This window comes from Hyposmocoma kahamanoa, unplaced genomic scaffold, assembly GCF_003589595.1.
Source record: "Hyposmocoma kahamanoa isolate Upper Pololo Valley unplaced genomic scaffold, ASM358959v1 99879, whole genome shotgun sequence".
In the NCBI taxonomy this organism is placed as follows: Eukaryota; Metazoa; Arthropoda; class Insecta; order Lepidoptera; family Cosmopterigidae; genus Hyposmocoma; species Hyposmocoma kahamanoa.
Genome location: NW_020656077.1, coordinates 7937948 through 7954964, shown reverse-complemented (window position 1 = coordinate 7954964; position 17017 = coordinate 7937948). Strand labels below are relative to the sequence as shown.

Sequence of the window (17017 nt, the reverse complement as noted above, 5' to 3'; positions counted from 1 at the left end):
ATAATAATGGCAACTATTTTGATTAAATAAATTTGTTAAAAATTTAATAAATAAACAATTTAGATTTTCAGTACAAATCGGCAATTTCATACTTTAACCCCTATTATTAGTGTGATAAAAAAATTCGCCTCAAGCCAATTTCGCGCCGATAAGTGTGGTGACTCTATAACGTAAAAAGATTAAAGTACATACATATACATACTCTTATATACAAAGTATATACATCGACTTTGAAATCGATTACAAACCGACTATAGCAACGAAGAACGCATCATAAATAAAAAAAAAATAACAACTTGTTTATGAGTTTTTTCCACTTGTCATCCATTTTGTCAATCACGTCAGTCTATAATCTTTGTCACACTGCTGGTTGAGAGAAGTTAAGTCAAAAGTGTTTGTGTAAATGATTGTGAAACAAAGACTTAAATGACGCTCTGCAGAGATTTTCTGTGTAACAATACTCATGAGTACGGAAGAGACTCTGTTGAATCTCGATTTCGACAAACCGAATTCAACCATCGCACCTCCCGATGACGGCGTGGTATCATTATCGAGCAGCGCTGAAGAGATTTATTTAGTGCCAGAGATCGGATTCGAAGGCAACGTGGATTCCCCAGGCTTAAGCCGGGAGTCGCAGCCCCTTCTGGGTAGTCGCAGTGACTTCGAAGTATCGTGCAACCATTTTCCAGGTAAGTACCTACACATTTGCGACGTCTTTGATATGTGACTCATATACTCGCCCAATTAAGCTTTAATGACGACGCAAACTCACTATAAACATATGGTTTCTAATATTTCTGGATAGTGATGTTGTTAAAACACTTGTAGGTCTTTCTAACATTGTAGGTTTTCAGATTACGCGTATAATATATATGTCGATTTACGAAATAAAAGTGCAATTGTAAAGATAGCCTTGATGTGTACAACTTTACCCTTGATATAAATTAATATGATTACACTAATCAATTCATTAAATCAGGTTTACTAATAAAGTAAATGCTTGTAAATAAATTTTGTATCTGTAACTTGAAAGCTGCACTGTACACACAGATGTTATTAAGTTAAAAAAAACATTCTCTTTGGAAGTAGGTACAACTTGTCTGAACATAGTAACAATCAATTTCAGTCAACTGTAATGAATGGGTAGTTGTTCACATTTTCACATTTTGTTGTGTTTTAAAAAATGATGGTGGAACAGTTTGAGTGCGGTAAGTGACACAGAAGTTATTTTTATTCACTTTTTGATGTTTTCAACTGTCTAAATATTCATTTGTTTCTTTACTATGACATACCATCATACCATACATCTTTACCATATGGTATACCATATTGTCATCATTATGGACTATTTGCTCTTACATCCTGTAGGACAAATTCTGGTATGCACTCTCCTCTATGGTGAATATTACATAATTATATTGAGCTATTGTCAGAAGTAGACATTTTTGATCTGTCTAAATACAAATTAAAGAAGGCGGTTGTTGAAATATTGGGTATTGCACTGTAGTGGGATGTGAAACTGTTTTTTAAAATGTATTTTCCTTGTTAGCATTGGATTTTTTTTAAATTCAATAGTGATAATGCTTCAATTGAATAGTTTTATTTTGTACATAATCTGTGGATGATGTGGTTGATTGTACAATATCGGCTGTGAACTCGCAACCAGTACTATCTCAATTTTGACAACTTTACGCGATGAAGGAAAAACTTATTTGCGTCATTTATATAGCATGTGGTTTATTAAATAAAAATACATAGTGGAATTTCTTGCAACACTGTGGAGTATGAAATAGTATAAAATGGTATTAGAAAGTGATATCTTTAGAAAATTGTGATAGTACCAGTTGCCAGTTCACAGTCAATATAATATAAAATCTATACAAAGCTATACTGATATTCTTACTATGTATAACTCACCTTGTACAATTGATGGTCATACAATCAATAATAATAATAAAAAATTAGTGTATATAATAATAATAGTAAATTAACAGTACAAAAAAGTTATGTTAATTTAAACATTAAGCATATGAGTTTGTTTGTTTAACGTTAGTATGATTGTAATATGCACAGTCAACAGCACATCAAGCTAGATATGCTTTTGTTTGAATATTGCTCCCAGTGCAATGGAACACAATCAAGATTGTAGCTTCATGTACTGCCGTCTGTATAAAAAGAAAGTAGGTGTCAAGGTTTTTATGACTTTCCACCATTTGCATCTAGTTTATTGTTGCCTACAATCATTAGGACATAAAACAGTACAGTGTCACCATACTTTATGTATGAGATATGTTCAGTAAAAATTTACTTTATGTCATTAAGTGATATTTGTGTATATGCAAGTTTAGAACAATGTAACTTTAGACCAGTATAAATTAATTATGTTTACTGGCAAATAAACATTATACTATTCTATTGTATGAAATGTTTATGTTATGTTATGAAAATTCAATATAGGTAGGCCAACTGTTAAAGTAAGAATGAATAACCTAACCTCCGGTTAAAAAAACCGACCTCAAAATTCATTCATCCCCTAGTTTGCCACCCTTAGAGGTGGAATATTTTCTTGAAATTTAAATGGGACCACATCTGAGGTACCTTCTTTCCAACAAAAAAATAATCATCAAAATTGGTTCACAAATGGCGGAGTTATTGCGTAAGGGCGCGTTCCCACTATGTCGTGATGACAGATTGTCGTGCAGTGTACAGTGTCGTGGCTTGTATATTTAAATGAAGTTGTTCACATATAGCACGACGCGTTTAACTGTCGTTCACGATTTTTTCTCGTTACAACCAGAAACTATCGTCACAGTGGGAACAGCTAGCACGACAGTCGTCTGACGATAAAACTTTACTGGCAAATAAACATTATACTATTCTATTGTATGAAATGGTTTGGTCTTTTGGGTTATATTCACAATCTTACAAAATATGCATGTTCATAGCATGCAACGCTGTTTTTCTAGATCAAATCATGGTGCACTGCACCAGAACAACGCTCTGTGAGTTGTCCATTACGTAATAATAAGAGAACACTGAATAGCCTGTGATCAAAGTCATATCATGCGATCAAAATGATACATGCCTTCACAACTGTGTAACCAATCGCCAATGCTTTACATTGAATCGTTTAACAAGGAAACAGCGCTTCCCAGAGTCACTTTAAGTCGGGTGTTTACCATATGTAGATTAGAGTGCAATAGAGGTCATCCAGAAGAGGAAAACATGTCATTTAAATACTGCAGTCTTTTTGCTGGGAAACTAAAATTTTAATTTTTTTAGAGCATTGATAAATTTTGTCATAAATAATTATTTATATATAAACAAATATTTGTTTTATATCAACAATATAAAAATACTGTTGAAATACTTATGATCAAACATAAATACTTTATGGCTGACTATGACTGATAAGGTAACCAGTTAGTATGAAAATTGTTTTACTTCAGTAGGTGGCCAGTAGAAATTAAATTGATAATGTCAATAACTTTTTGTTCACGAGTGCACATTGAGATCAAAACATAATTTAATCTTTCATCATCAATTATGAAACCTCTAAAAAACTAAAAATGTTCATTTGTCAAAATTCTAAGTTACGTCCATTTGTACTGTAAAGATGGACATGTGCCTATCTACTAAGCTTCATTCAATGAAAAGGGATTGAATAAAAAATGTTAGCTATTACTTTCCCTAAAAATGTGAAATAAAAATAGATAAATAAATGTCTACCTTATTGTGACGTGATTAAGTAGGTTAAAACACAACAAAAGATGTCTTGAATCCATATGTATATGGCACAGGATACTCTCTGTTTAAGTGATTTCTAGGTACCTGCCACCTCTTTCTTTTTGCTTTGCAATAAATAAAAAATGCAATGAATTGCTCAACATGGACTTGGTGAACATTTTTTATATAGAAGTTAATAATAAAATGTTGCAAAATTATTTCTTGCTGCTTACAAAATAAAATTTAAATATGATGCAATCCAGTTGAATGTAGTGATGGATACACTTTTTACAACTCACTTTTTTGCTTGGCCTCTGTGTAATTTAAGCAAATTTCCTTTAATTTAGTGAAGCCGTATCCAGGTGTCTAGGACACCTGGATACGGCTTCACTAAATTAACTATGGCCATCTGAGCAAATTCATATAAATCTCAAACAGACAGAATGTGCACGATTTTTACATGTGTCTTGTTATAGCTTCGATTAAAACCACCACAGTTGTCATTCAAACCCGTCACGCGTCGTAGAGACACACAGTGTCCCTAACGATTTTGGTATTTTTCTATGTAAAATTTTTTTTTTAATTGCAAATTAAAAAAAAATCGTGGATGGAAAAACAGCTGCGCGTTGGAGCCACCGCGTGGCTCTAGGACGTTACTGTACCAAAATCGTTAAGGACACCATGTGCCACAGATTAAATGGTCTTGGTTAAGCATTACCTACCTTGTGTTTTTACAGATGATCCACAGTTCAGTGAGCTGGTGTGGCAGGCGGAAGTGGCAATCGATAATGGCATATACCCTGAGCGGATATATCAAGGTTCCAGTGGTTCTTACTTTGTCAAGAACCCTGGTGGGGTAAGTTGAATTTTTTATAATTCAAGTATAAAGTAACAGTTAATACACATCTTAAGATATTGCGTAATAGAATATTTGCCAAGTGTAGAAAATATAAATGTAAATGCTTTTCATTACTTCATGTATGGTGGGAAAACTCAGTGGGACATGAAGAGGAACTAACTAGGTACCTTAAATGTTTAAGGTAGCTAATATTACTTAAAGGGACTTTTATTTTAAGGTACTTTTATTTTTCTTGATACAAATAACTGAATTCACAGATTTGTTGAAAAGCTCGCTTAAGCCGGGCATCGAATTAAAAATAAATGCAAAAAATAAACACTGTCTATTTTATTGTACTAATAAATAGAATCAATGATAAGGATGAAATATCTCAAATAAACATTGAATCTTTCAATTTAAGACATCCATGAAATTTATCCTAATGATTTTCTTCCACTCTGTATAGACGTTATTATTATTAAGGTGTTTTCATTGAATTTCGTGAAATTGATCTGTTGTGGTAATTACTAATTAGAATTCGTAGCCAATGCCAACAATATTAAAAGATTGAAGAATTCTTGTGGATGTGTGATATTTTGTTCCATATTTTTGATGTGTTACTAACAATTAGTTTACTATGGTAATGTGTTTAAAAGAAAAGTTTTGCAATTGTAAATATAAATAAAACTGTTTTGTATTGATCACAAAAAATCATTTAAGGGGCAATATGTATATTGTATAAGCTTTTATAATAAGATTCCGGTTGATATTCGGAATTTGCCAATTACGAGGCTTAAAACTATAGTGAATCAAAAACTTTACAGTAAAGGTTATATTTTTATTACACAGCTTCTGCGTACTTGGATGATAAAAATCCGTGGAAGTGACCCGTTTAGCTCTTGCAGGTAGTCTTAATCTAAGATTTTTGAAATAAATATTGTGTAGTCTGTCTATTTTGAAGACATAAATAAAATAACAAGTAAAATGACAGTTTATTGCGCAAAAATGTTGCCAGTTCGCAATCAGCTAGTGATTGCAGTTGATAAATATTCTATCGACTATCGACTGAATAATAGTCACGCTTATGGAATAATAGCTGAACTTGTTTCATTTAAATCATTCTCGACCCATTATTCATCCAATTACTGAGCACAAGTTCATTTCAATTGTCAATTTTTGTACGTTCATACATACATACACTGTATTTAGAACTACGTTTATGAAAAATACAAAAAGGAGACACATTTTAAACTTTTTCTTTTACATTCAATATAGGTAGGCCAACTGTTAGTTAAAAGAATTAATAACCTGACCTCCGGCTAAAAAACCGACCTCAAAAGTCATTCATCCCCTAGTTTGCCACCCTTAGAGGTGGAATATTTTCTTGAAATTTAAATGGGACCACATCTGAGGTACCTTCTTTCCAACAAAAAAAAAATCATCAAAATTGGTTCACAAATGGCGGAGTTATTGCGTAAGGGCGCGTTCCCACTATGTCGTGACGACAGATTGTCGTGCAGTTTACAGTGTCGTGGCTTGTATATTTAAATGAAGTTGTTCACATACAGCACGACACGTTTAACTGTCGTTCACTATTTTTATCGTTACAACCAGAAACTATCGTCACAGTGGGAACAGCTAGCACGACAGTCATCTGACGATAAAAACGTGACGACAGATTGTCGCAGCTCCTACTATCGTCACGTTTTATTTATCGCTGTCCGCACGTATTCTGCTCTCTGCCCTCCCCTCTCGTACCCCGCGCCCTCTGCTCGCTTTGCAGTAGCGTTGGGTCGTAGCCAGAGATGGGCAAGTCGTCCAACGATAATAAAACGTGACGACATAGTGGGAACGCGCCCTAACATACATACAAAAAAACTTCCAGACGAATTGAGAACCTCCTCCTTTTTTGAAGTCGGTTTACAAGGCAATACACATTCACAAACAGTCATTTTTGGCAAAACTTAATCTTCTTTCACAATCTATCGATAAAACTAGCGACAGCAATTACATAAGAGTGACTTTCACTTTCCGCATTTCAATGGCACTTTTTGTGTCATTTTTGTAAAACCCTTTTTTCTTTTGGTTTTAAGGTCTTAATCGTACAAATAAGTTCAAGCAATGTCAATAATTATGAAATCACAGAAATATTTAAGTAAAGTACAACAAATTATAAATATTTTTGATCACACGAATGAGATTGCAGTAACACGAATGATTTTCTCATAAACATAAATGAGAAAGACGGCGCAGTAATGAGAAATTATTATTACAACACACATTTAATCGTTTAAAAAAGAACACGTAACAAATATTTTAATGTAACTTCTAGATAGACTATTTATATATTAGATAGATTATTAGAATAGATAGATAGATTGTGTGTCTATATGTAATTAATAAATAAATCTAAAGAAGTATTTTGTTAATGTCATATAAACTTTGTTGTACATCAATATATCATCATCACCACCATCAACATCATCATCATGATCACCATTATCATCAGCATCATTACCATTCACATCATCATCACAATCATCGTCATCATCACCACCACCATCATCGTCATCATCACCACCATCACCATCGTCACCACCGTCATCACCACCACTATCACCATCTAATTGTTATATTTCAAGTAAATGTTTGGCTTAAAGTAACTATTTGACTTAAACGTAGACAAGAATGAGAGCGACAATAATGATATTTGGATATATTTTTAATTGTCAAGTGTCTACAATATGCTGGACCGTTATAAAAGTGCATGGATTTTAAAGTTCCTTTGTCTGATTGATGTACAATAAAGTTTATAAAACGATTACTTAATACTTATTTAGATAGATTGCTTTACAATAATGAGAACGATTTAGTCACTAGCGCTGAAATTGGTATTTAAGTTGATTTTTTGCTAAAACGGAGATGCACAGGTTACTTCACTGTGTACACTCCAATCCGACAGGAGCCCCTTCTCACGTGTGCGAAGCGTGAAGGTGATTCGGTGTTAACTTTTGTTATTAGGGGGTTTTTAGTTAAAGTGACGCTAATGATAAGAAAAATTGAAACACATTTTGTATTCCCAAGAAAACATGTTTGTTTATAATAAATTGGAAAGTTACGGTTTGTATTCGACGTGAAAGTTATTAGAGTTTATCCTCGATGGGAAATATTGCGATTTCCACGAGCGTTTATTTTTTTTCTTCTTTTCTTAAAATTAGGGCGACGTGGAACCGGCTCCCATGAATGAGTAATTGCCCACTTTTTCAATTTTTAATTATTACTGTGACGTAGTAAAGTAGTCTTTTTATGTGTAACACAGACTAAATAAGCAAGCAATCATATTAAATAAATAACGCTTAGCGTTCATGTAATAACATAAAAGTTATTGAAAGTGACACTTTTTTGGAGGTTATCTGAAAACGACTCATAACTATTTAAGTTTATGAAAACTGGCAACCCTACAAATGTCATTTTACTCCGTCTTCAAAAAAGACAGACTATAAATGTTAAATGTATTCAAATGTATTTTAAAAGAGCAACACTCAGAGTCGTATTCTAGAACTCTACTCAATGCTCAAGTCAGGATTGCACTGGAAATACGACACTAATGGCGGGGACTTGAGTATGATTTCGAGTGCTTTAAACCATACTCAAATCCTGACTTGAGCATTGAGACGAGTTCTAGAATACGACCCCTAAAGTTTCTTGCTAATTTTTCTCAGGGGCTCTGCCTTGCGAATGAGTGATACAGTTTAATTAGTACGACGAATTCAAGTGTAATTTGCTTACCTATGAAATAAAATGGTTTGAATTTGATCAATATAATTTGACTTTTGAAAACACCTATTAAAAGTGGTATACCTTAACTGTGATGCTCTTACTACTGAGGCTGCTCAGATTTGTCCAGCCTGTGGTTAGTCCGGTTTGGAGTATGTTCACATGCATACAGCACCAAACCGGGAGCAGACATTATCATCCGACAATGTCGGGGCAAGGAAAATTTGAGAATGTTTTTCTTACTTGGTATGTCGGTAACATTGTATTGGTGATAATAGTGTAAATACCTGCTCATAAAACCTCTTGTGTGTAAGTAAGTAGGAGTGTAAAGTGCAAGGAACTCATTCGACAAGACAATCGTCCTGGTGGTCGGTAATTGAATTCTTGTAAGGTGTAATAAACCCAGTCTTCTAAAATAGAAAAATATCAGTAGTGGGCAAGGGCGCTGCCAGTGCATTATCAGCGTCATCTATATAGCGTCCGTATAGCGTCGGAGTGCAGTTAAAATGCAGTCTGTCTGTCTAGAGCTTTACTCACGCACCGCAACACGCCTCCCCGCTTCGTCTCCTGTCCCCTTGTGCACGCGTTCCGTCGCCGCGCGCCGTCTAATTTATATGTATTACAACTCAGCGTCATCGATCAGGGCCCCAAGTCTACTAATTTTAAATCATCTCAGTTGTGTGTCGTCAGAGTGTCAATGGCAGGATCTTGTACAATCGGTATTCCGCTTAAAGTTAATCGAGCCATTCGTTCGTTCGACTCGTTCGCTCAACTGCCATTGCAATTTTTTGGTATTCTGCTCTGCAATGGCGGGTCAATGGCGTAGTGCACTGATATTATATTTATTTAGTTTGAAGACTAAATTGCTGATTAAAGGAAAAAAAAATCCATGTTAGTTTTACTAAGACCACCTCAATCGTTAGTAACGCCGACGCAACTCGTTTCAGTTGGACATCGCTCTAAGTAAAATTTCGCCTAAGTACAAGTGACTCCAGACCAACCATCCCAGAAACAAACAGCGCGGGTGGTGTTACTTTCCTATGTTGACGTTAATTTTGTAATTTTCTAGAAAATAATCGGCGTATTCAAGCCTAAAGATGAAGAACCTTACGGGCGGCTGAACCCTAAATGGACGAAATGGATGCACAAGCTTTGCTGTCCGTGCTGCTTCGGTCGTTCTTGCCTAATACCCAACCAAGGCTACTTGTCGGAGGCCGGCGCCAGTCTCGTCGACTCCAAAATAGGCCTTAAGATTGTGCCAAAGACGAGGGTAAGATTTTTTAATTATGTAACACGATTTTTGTTTCTGGATTATCAATAAAAAAAAACATTATATTTCTCTGCAATTACTTTGTAATTGTAAACAGGCAGCTGTGCTAAAACCTGTGTAAACTTTTCGGGGGTATAGCTACTCTTTTCTACATACTTGCTGCTCCATTAAACAGAAACCTATACTGTCAAACCAGAAACGTGTTCTACCATGACTAATCCACGTGACACTGTAGACATCTTTCTGGTCCAGTGTCAGCGGACCTTTTAGTATTGTATGTTGATATATTGTAAAGTGGCCTTAATTTATACTAATATTTGTAAAAATTAATTAAAAACTTGTTATCGATCAGTTAAAAAAGAACTAAATAAATTATCCTATAAAAATTTCATCGAGTACATCCATCCAAACTAATATTATAAATGCGAAAGTAATTCTGGTCTATTACGTTTTCACGCCTTAATTCTGAACCAAATTTTATGAATTTTGGTATAGAGGTAGATGGAACTTAGGAGAAGGACATAGCTTACATTTTCCACAAAACAAAAAAACCTTAAAGGTTCCGAAATATGAGGTGAAAGTTTATATGAAGGACCAGTCATTTTTCAAGTTAGGGATCTGAAAATTCACATTTAAGTTCTTATTCTACGCAGACAAAAGTCGCGGGCACCAGCTAGTATGAAATAAAGATATATTTGAGTTTTAGTTTGTTTGATAAACTGATGTAAACCTAATATCTGCAGTTTTCGAGAACTTTATTAGGGCGCGTACAGATACAATACATGTTAATATATGTGGCGCGCGAACGGCACGCGAACAGAACAACGAAATGCTCGTATGCAGCTCGCGAACCTTTCGCAAACTGGCGTATTTGCAACGCATTCGCCTAATCTGTACGCAGGGTGCATAAGAGTTTACAGACAAACCTATCGTCTAAGGATAGCAGATAATCAATAAGGTAAACAAGTAGGCAGCTTTTCAAAGATAATGCTAACATTGGACTCAACTGCCTTCGTGACTGCCACGCAGAGGTCCCAGGTTCGATTCCCGGGCTGGTAGAAATATTTGTATGGACTACATTTATTTCTCTCGTGAGTTTGGGTGTAATTTGTGGTTGTCTGTGTGTGTCCATGGCACCCGCGACACAGGGTTTACCTAGTGCGGGGCTACGTTGAGTGTGTGCGTTATTATTATTATTGGCCGATAGATGATCGAAACCGAGCGTGCCACATTTTTGTACCTCCGATGACGGGTGAATGAATTGATCACATATATGTTCGATCTTTTAGCGGGTCACCCGTCGCTCACGATACTTCCATATGGCGTTTAAAAGTATCAAATTATACAATTAGCCTTTATTCTTTTCTGCTGATAAGTAATGCGTATAAAGTTAAGTGCATCATTGATAAACCATACTAAAATTTCTTTCAGGAAAAGTAACCCCTACAAAACACAAATACGTAACAAAAAGCTTATGAACATTTAAAATTACTTATTTATTATTCATTAATATTTTTATAATAGCTAGTGCACTCATAAATAAACACAACATACCGAAAAACAGATTATACTTACAAAATTACCATGTAATGGACATTACGCTATGAATGATTGATAGAGTTATTGATCCGTTAACCCGTTGACCCGTTGACTCGTTGATCGACTGCTTGACTTTTTGGTTCGATCGAACGAAGGTTCCATCGAACAAATGTTCGATGGAACCAAACGAAGAGTGCGAAGGCGAACCGTGTCGTGAGTGGGATTTCACGTGAGAGTGAACGAGACAAAAATAATATTGTGAATCGTTGAATAATATCTGAAATTATTGTAATAAAGTCGAATATTGCGCGCATGACCCATGAAACTCTGAAATGATCGGGTTATTTAGAAGCTAGCAACTCGGGTTATCGGGTCACAGTTGCTGTTCGAATCATTTTGATTCTATCGATCACAATCGACACACGTCTATATCAAATCGAATCGGTCGGTAACTGAGTTATCGTAAGGTTGTGAATCGACCCCCAGAACCAATTTAAAAAAGTCCATTTCTCAAATTGATCCTACCGGGAATCGAACCCGGGACCTTCTCCTCCAGTGCCCACAGTGCATGCCGTTAGGTCGCCGTAGATTGTCATTATTAATCTACATTGAGGCCCTTTTCCCATCGATGTAGGCAAAGACCCGATGTGCCTGACAACGTATCTTCGCCTCATCAACACTCATAAGCGCTTTCACACACGCCAATCGGTTAAATGTGCACTTGAACTTTCCATTACTATATTACAGTATTTTATTTGTTTAAGTGGTTTTAATTTTATTACACCTATGGAACCGTACATAATCAATAATGCCGCACTATTTTTGATAGGTCGATTTTTTGTTATCGTTATCGTAATTTATTAACTTTTGCTTATCTGTGTTGTGATAGACCGAATTATCAGAATCTGTGAACAAAGCACTTGTATTGATAACCCTTAATGAAGTTGCGGAAACAAAGTCGTGTGGGTTTTTGTCGTCGTAACTCTAGCTTTATGCATTTTTAAGTCAAGTTGTTTTATGATTTAGCTCTTATTAACATCGGAGTTATATATAAAGAAATATATTAGACATTATTAAATTATTTCAATTATATACATACTCGTATATTGGAACTGTGTAGAAATAAGAATGACTATATCGATGGGTTCTAAGTATGAGGGCCAAACTAACAATTTGATCATTTTCACTTTTTTGGAGGAAATGCTTAATTTTATAATGAAATGAATATAATATACGATTTGTAAGTCTGGTGTTAAGTTAATTAACATGAGAAAACGCAGATGTCACTATTTTAAAAGCTGGATATAGGAGTCACACTGTACGACACGGCTTGTCATTAAGTCGACAAGAAATAGTTTTATATCCGTGTAATAACAGCGAAAAAGTCGTTGGTAGTTCAAACGGTAGCGAAATGTGTAACGGCCTTTTCGCTTTTATTGCACGGACTTCCATTTCTGACCGGCTCAAGTTGATTGTACGTCCTACTTGGTTACGTTACAAATGCGCCCAATGAGCGAAGATTTACTTACCTAATACTTGATTAATGCTTTTTTTTTAAAGTAAGTGACGTCAACTTACAACCGCCCCCTTGGATCCATTAAATCTCTTTCACTGTCTATACCTCTCTTTCATTCTGGCTTCATGTCTAATTCTTTCACTCTCCATTGAACACGTCTCTGGAATGCGCTCCCGGACTCCATCAGGAGGTCTCCTAGTTTATTCTCTTTCAAAAAGAATGTCCATGAGCATCTTTTAAATTGTTTGTCACAGCGATAATCACCATCATCATCTTCTGTTATTGTATGTATCATATATAAATATGTATACATTAGGTTTGTTGGTTATATGTATGATTATATATTTATTACATTTATGTTATTAATATATTATTTCGATTTTAGTTTAAAGGTTTTTAAACTAATATTATATCTCTTATATTAACAATTGCGTGGACATACTTAACGATTACACCCTGTATATTTTGTTTTTTATAATATCAAATGACGGGACGAACAAGTCGTGAGCCGAATGGTAAGCTACACGCCTGTCCATAACAGTTCAAGTCGCAGAGATCTGAGGGGCACTGCCACTGCGCCCGTCACCCTGAGTCATGAGTTAACAAGTCCCATGTGCCTGTAATTTGACCAGCACCCTCACCCTTCAGAATCGGAACACAGTAATGCTGACATTACTGCTTAGCGACAGAAATAAGTAAGGTGGCAGTACTATAGTATGCTACTGTATATATTATTTGCGCCTTTTTTGTTCCGTCCGTAAGTTTTTGTTGATGTGTTATATAATAAGTTAAATAATAAGATACACGCATGCCCGCTATCTCATTTGATAACCGACCGCTGGAAGCACTGCGAAATCAATTATTACGGACAAACATTCGCCCAGCTCTGTGGTTCAAAACTTGCTTTGTGCGAGTTTTATTAAATCTTGCAACGAGTTGTGTGGTATGTTATTTGTTACAGGTGGTATACGACTAATACGATTATTATACATTAAGTATACTCATTGGTATATTTGTAGGAAAGCAAAAAAAAATTGTACTCTGATAACAACGTTCTTTGGCCACAATTATACTACAACGTTTAATCGAAATTAAAAGATCGTTGAAGTCATTGACTTACAAATAGATGGACGACGGGTCTAATACAAAAACCACGAAAAAAATGTCCCAAGTCAACCTATTTAAACGTAGTGACATGTAAAGGAATACGAGAAAGCTAAAACGTTGAATTTAAATTGTAATGTCATCGCAGTACTGTCTAATTTTGCTTGCTTCGCTGTCAGTCGAACAAACGAAGACTAAAGCGTGAATGACGCTCTGTATACGATTTTAACGCCCTATAAGTTCGGACACTTTTTAGCGCGGACCCGACGTCCATATAATTGTAAGTCAATGGTTGAAGTCATTCTTCTTTCCGTCAGGCATGACGGCATGAAGTCACGGACACCACCTAGTAAATACATAAAGATGTATAATTGTTTATACCAAAGTTGCTTTACGCTTTGACGCACGTTGCGGCCTTTTGAAATTGTGTTAAATATGCTTTTGCGATATTTATAAAACTGATTTTGTTTATATAAGACCCATTTTGCTAAAGCAATTATTTATAGAAATGTTTAATAATACGAGTATCTTGCTGATGCGAAAGATTACCATAAAATTGATTCTTAAAAGTTGAATGATAACATGGATCAATAATTCAAGGCGACTGCTAATCGCGGTACAAGACAGCGTAGTCGGGTGTTTAGTACGTATAGCTATTTTTGTACTTAATTTGTTTTACATTGAGGAGCAGCAATTTATCAAAGCTACTTTAATTTCCAATGATAACAAACAAATCAACTAGATGGCGCTTATTGCACAGATTTTTATGGATACTGCCGGCTATCTTTTTATTTTGTTTAGTATTAGCGCCATCTACTCATATTAGCAAGCGTTAGTAAATCATTTTGTAACACAATGCCATCTATTGACACGCTTGTTTGTCAAATAATTTTAGCTGAGTGGTCGATATTTGAATAATATTACTAGAAAAAAAACTGATTTTTTATATTTCATATTAAAGAGTTATTAATTGATATCCACAACCATTTGTCCATGGTGATAATGGCGTCGTTTCGGGCAAACACAATCAAGTTCTAATGGGTTGCGTATAACAAAAGTACAAAATACGCATGCATATATACATATCGCGCCTGTCTCCCTTCGGGGTAGGCAGTGCCGATGGACCTTCACCTGCTACGCTCCTGAGAAACCTCCTTCGCCTCCTCCTATCAATCTTTTCATACCCGGCCTTTTTTGAGAACATCAATAAGTACAAGCCATGTTAATTTCAATTTTGAATTTTACATATTATGCAAATGCGTGCTGTCGTAAAGTAAAACGACATTTTCTATATATTTTTTTTACGAACTGGTAACACTCTCTACTAAAAATAACTTCAATTGATGTTTGCCTCAATTGATGCTATTCACATGTGGAATTAAAAAATTATGTGTGACTAAAGAATTACTTTCTTTTACTATCGTGCGTTTAGGTGTTATTTGTAAAGTTTATTCCGGCTTGTCAAGTTAAAACATTTGAATAACGTGCCAAACAACTGCACCAAAGCCCTAATCATAAACTAGTGAATTCCCTTTACTAGTACGGGTACCCGTGCAATGAGCTAGAGCACTAACCAGGTCAGAACCAATTTAGAAAGGGATCTAATAACCTGCGCCTCTGCTGGGTCACCGAGGTCATGCCAACCTTAATATAATAAAGATGCTTTTCCACCGGCGAGACGACGATTAAAATTTGTTTGGTAAAATTTTAATTCCTAGCGCATCTTCGGTGGAAATGATGTGGATTAACGAGGATGGGCGAGGCGAGAATTGAAATATTTGTTGATGCAATATCAGAGAACAAATAAGTAATGAGAACGGACACTCTCCGCTCCTCCCTAGCTTTCAGTACCGCACCACGGCCCGCACATTGACGGTCACATTGACTGAACGAGAACAAGGCTGTCGGCGAGCCGTTTTCGCTCTGAGACGACTTTGATATTTGAATATAGTTTTCATATTTTCATTACGAACTTTGTGCATTAATATACATTTTGCATCATTTTGTGTACTATTTAGAATGGTCGTGAATTGTGCTGTGTACGGCTGTTTTAATCATCTAAACAGGATTAAAAGAGGGTTTCTTTCGTTTTTTGAAAGATGAAACGAAGTAAGTAAAAAAACTTATGCCTGTTTACATAGCTCATCTAGATTTAAAAGTTTAGAAAAGCGGACAGTAATTGATTTTCATACTTACTCACTTATTAATATACCTGCTTCGCGAATTGGTTTCTTGATTATTCAGTCTTGTTCAAACTATCACAAACAACGATAAACATGGCTACTGTTAGTACTATTTTTAATACCGAGCGACCGCTTCTATTTTATAATGAATGGCGCGTGCGATGACCTGTGCAGTGCAATACGAGCGCACCGCGAGATTATTTGAATGTGTGCGTCCATACACACGTACTACGAGCGCACCGCGAGATTATTTGAATGTGTGCGTCCATACACACGTACAAGTCGCGCTGCTACGTTTGTATGGAGTTACCATATTTGTCTTATGTCATTAATACTTATTGAGTCATACAAATTAACTTTAATATATATTTAAGACTGTAGATGGCGGAGATACTTGAATAAAATAACTAAATAAGAAGTACTGAATCTCAAAAATTTGAGATGTCATATTAAGATGCTAAGATAATATAATTAAGAAGTGAAAGAAAAGAAAATATAAAAAAGAAATGACAACATTTTGGGAATGTTGAAATTTAAATTAATTTACAATTAGGGAGGTATCGACCTCCAATGAACACTAAGCCAACTTAATTTTTGAACCTGTTCTGTTTTTATTTTTTGTTTCTTTTTTTTTTACAAAATTCGTTTCTTTTTGTTCTTGTTTCTTTTTTTCACAGAATTCGGGGAGCACAACTAAGATTATATTTATATTAAACAGCCATATTTATTTACTAAGGCAAATAAATATGGCTGTTTACAAAAATAACAGAAGACGACCAAAAAATAAAGATGGCGTAGTGTTCATTGGAGGTATCGAATTATGAAAATTGATGAAAACATTTCTGTCGTTAAAAACAAATCGAAGGTTTCTCGATGGTATTCAATTTGATCTATTACTTTGCAAACAATTGTATAGATATCGAGTTCTTAGGTTTTCGCGATTGTTACACATAGGAAATGAAACTATTTTTCCGGATTTAAATCGCGTATATTTGTTTTTTCAAACAAACCGACGTTTCGGGCCCTTTACAGGTCCCATGGTCACGGTTGACCGAAACGTCGGT

The 17017-nt window shown here is 35.2% G+C and overlaps 1 protein-coding gene across 1 annotated transcript in view; it reads left to right on the top strand.

Annotated features, from left to right (window-relative positions):
- The first annotated feature begins 395 nt into the window (after positions 1–395).
- Positions 396–17017, top strand: part of LOC113239375 (phosphatidylinositol 4-kinase type 2-beta) — a 27287-nt gene continuing 10665 nt past the window's right edge. The window contains exons 1-3 of the mRNA XM_026476354.1: positions 396–689; positions 4464–4582; positions 9411–9611. Coding sequence (XP_026332139.1) covers positions 464–689; positions 4464–4582; positions 9411–9611 — 546 coding nt within the window. The 5' untranslated portion in view covers positions 396–463. The remainder of the gene's footprint in view (positions 690–4463; positions 4583–9410; positions 9612–17017) is intronic.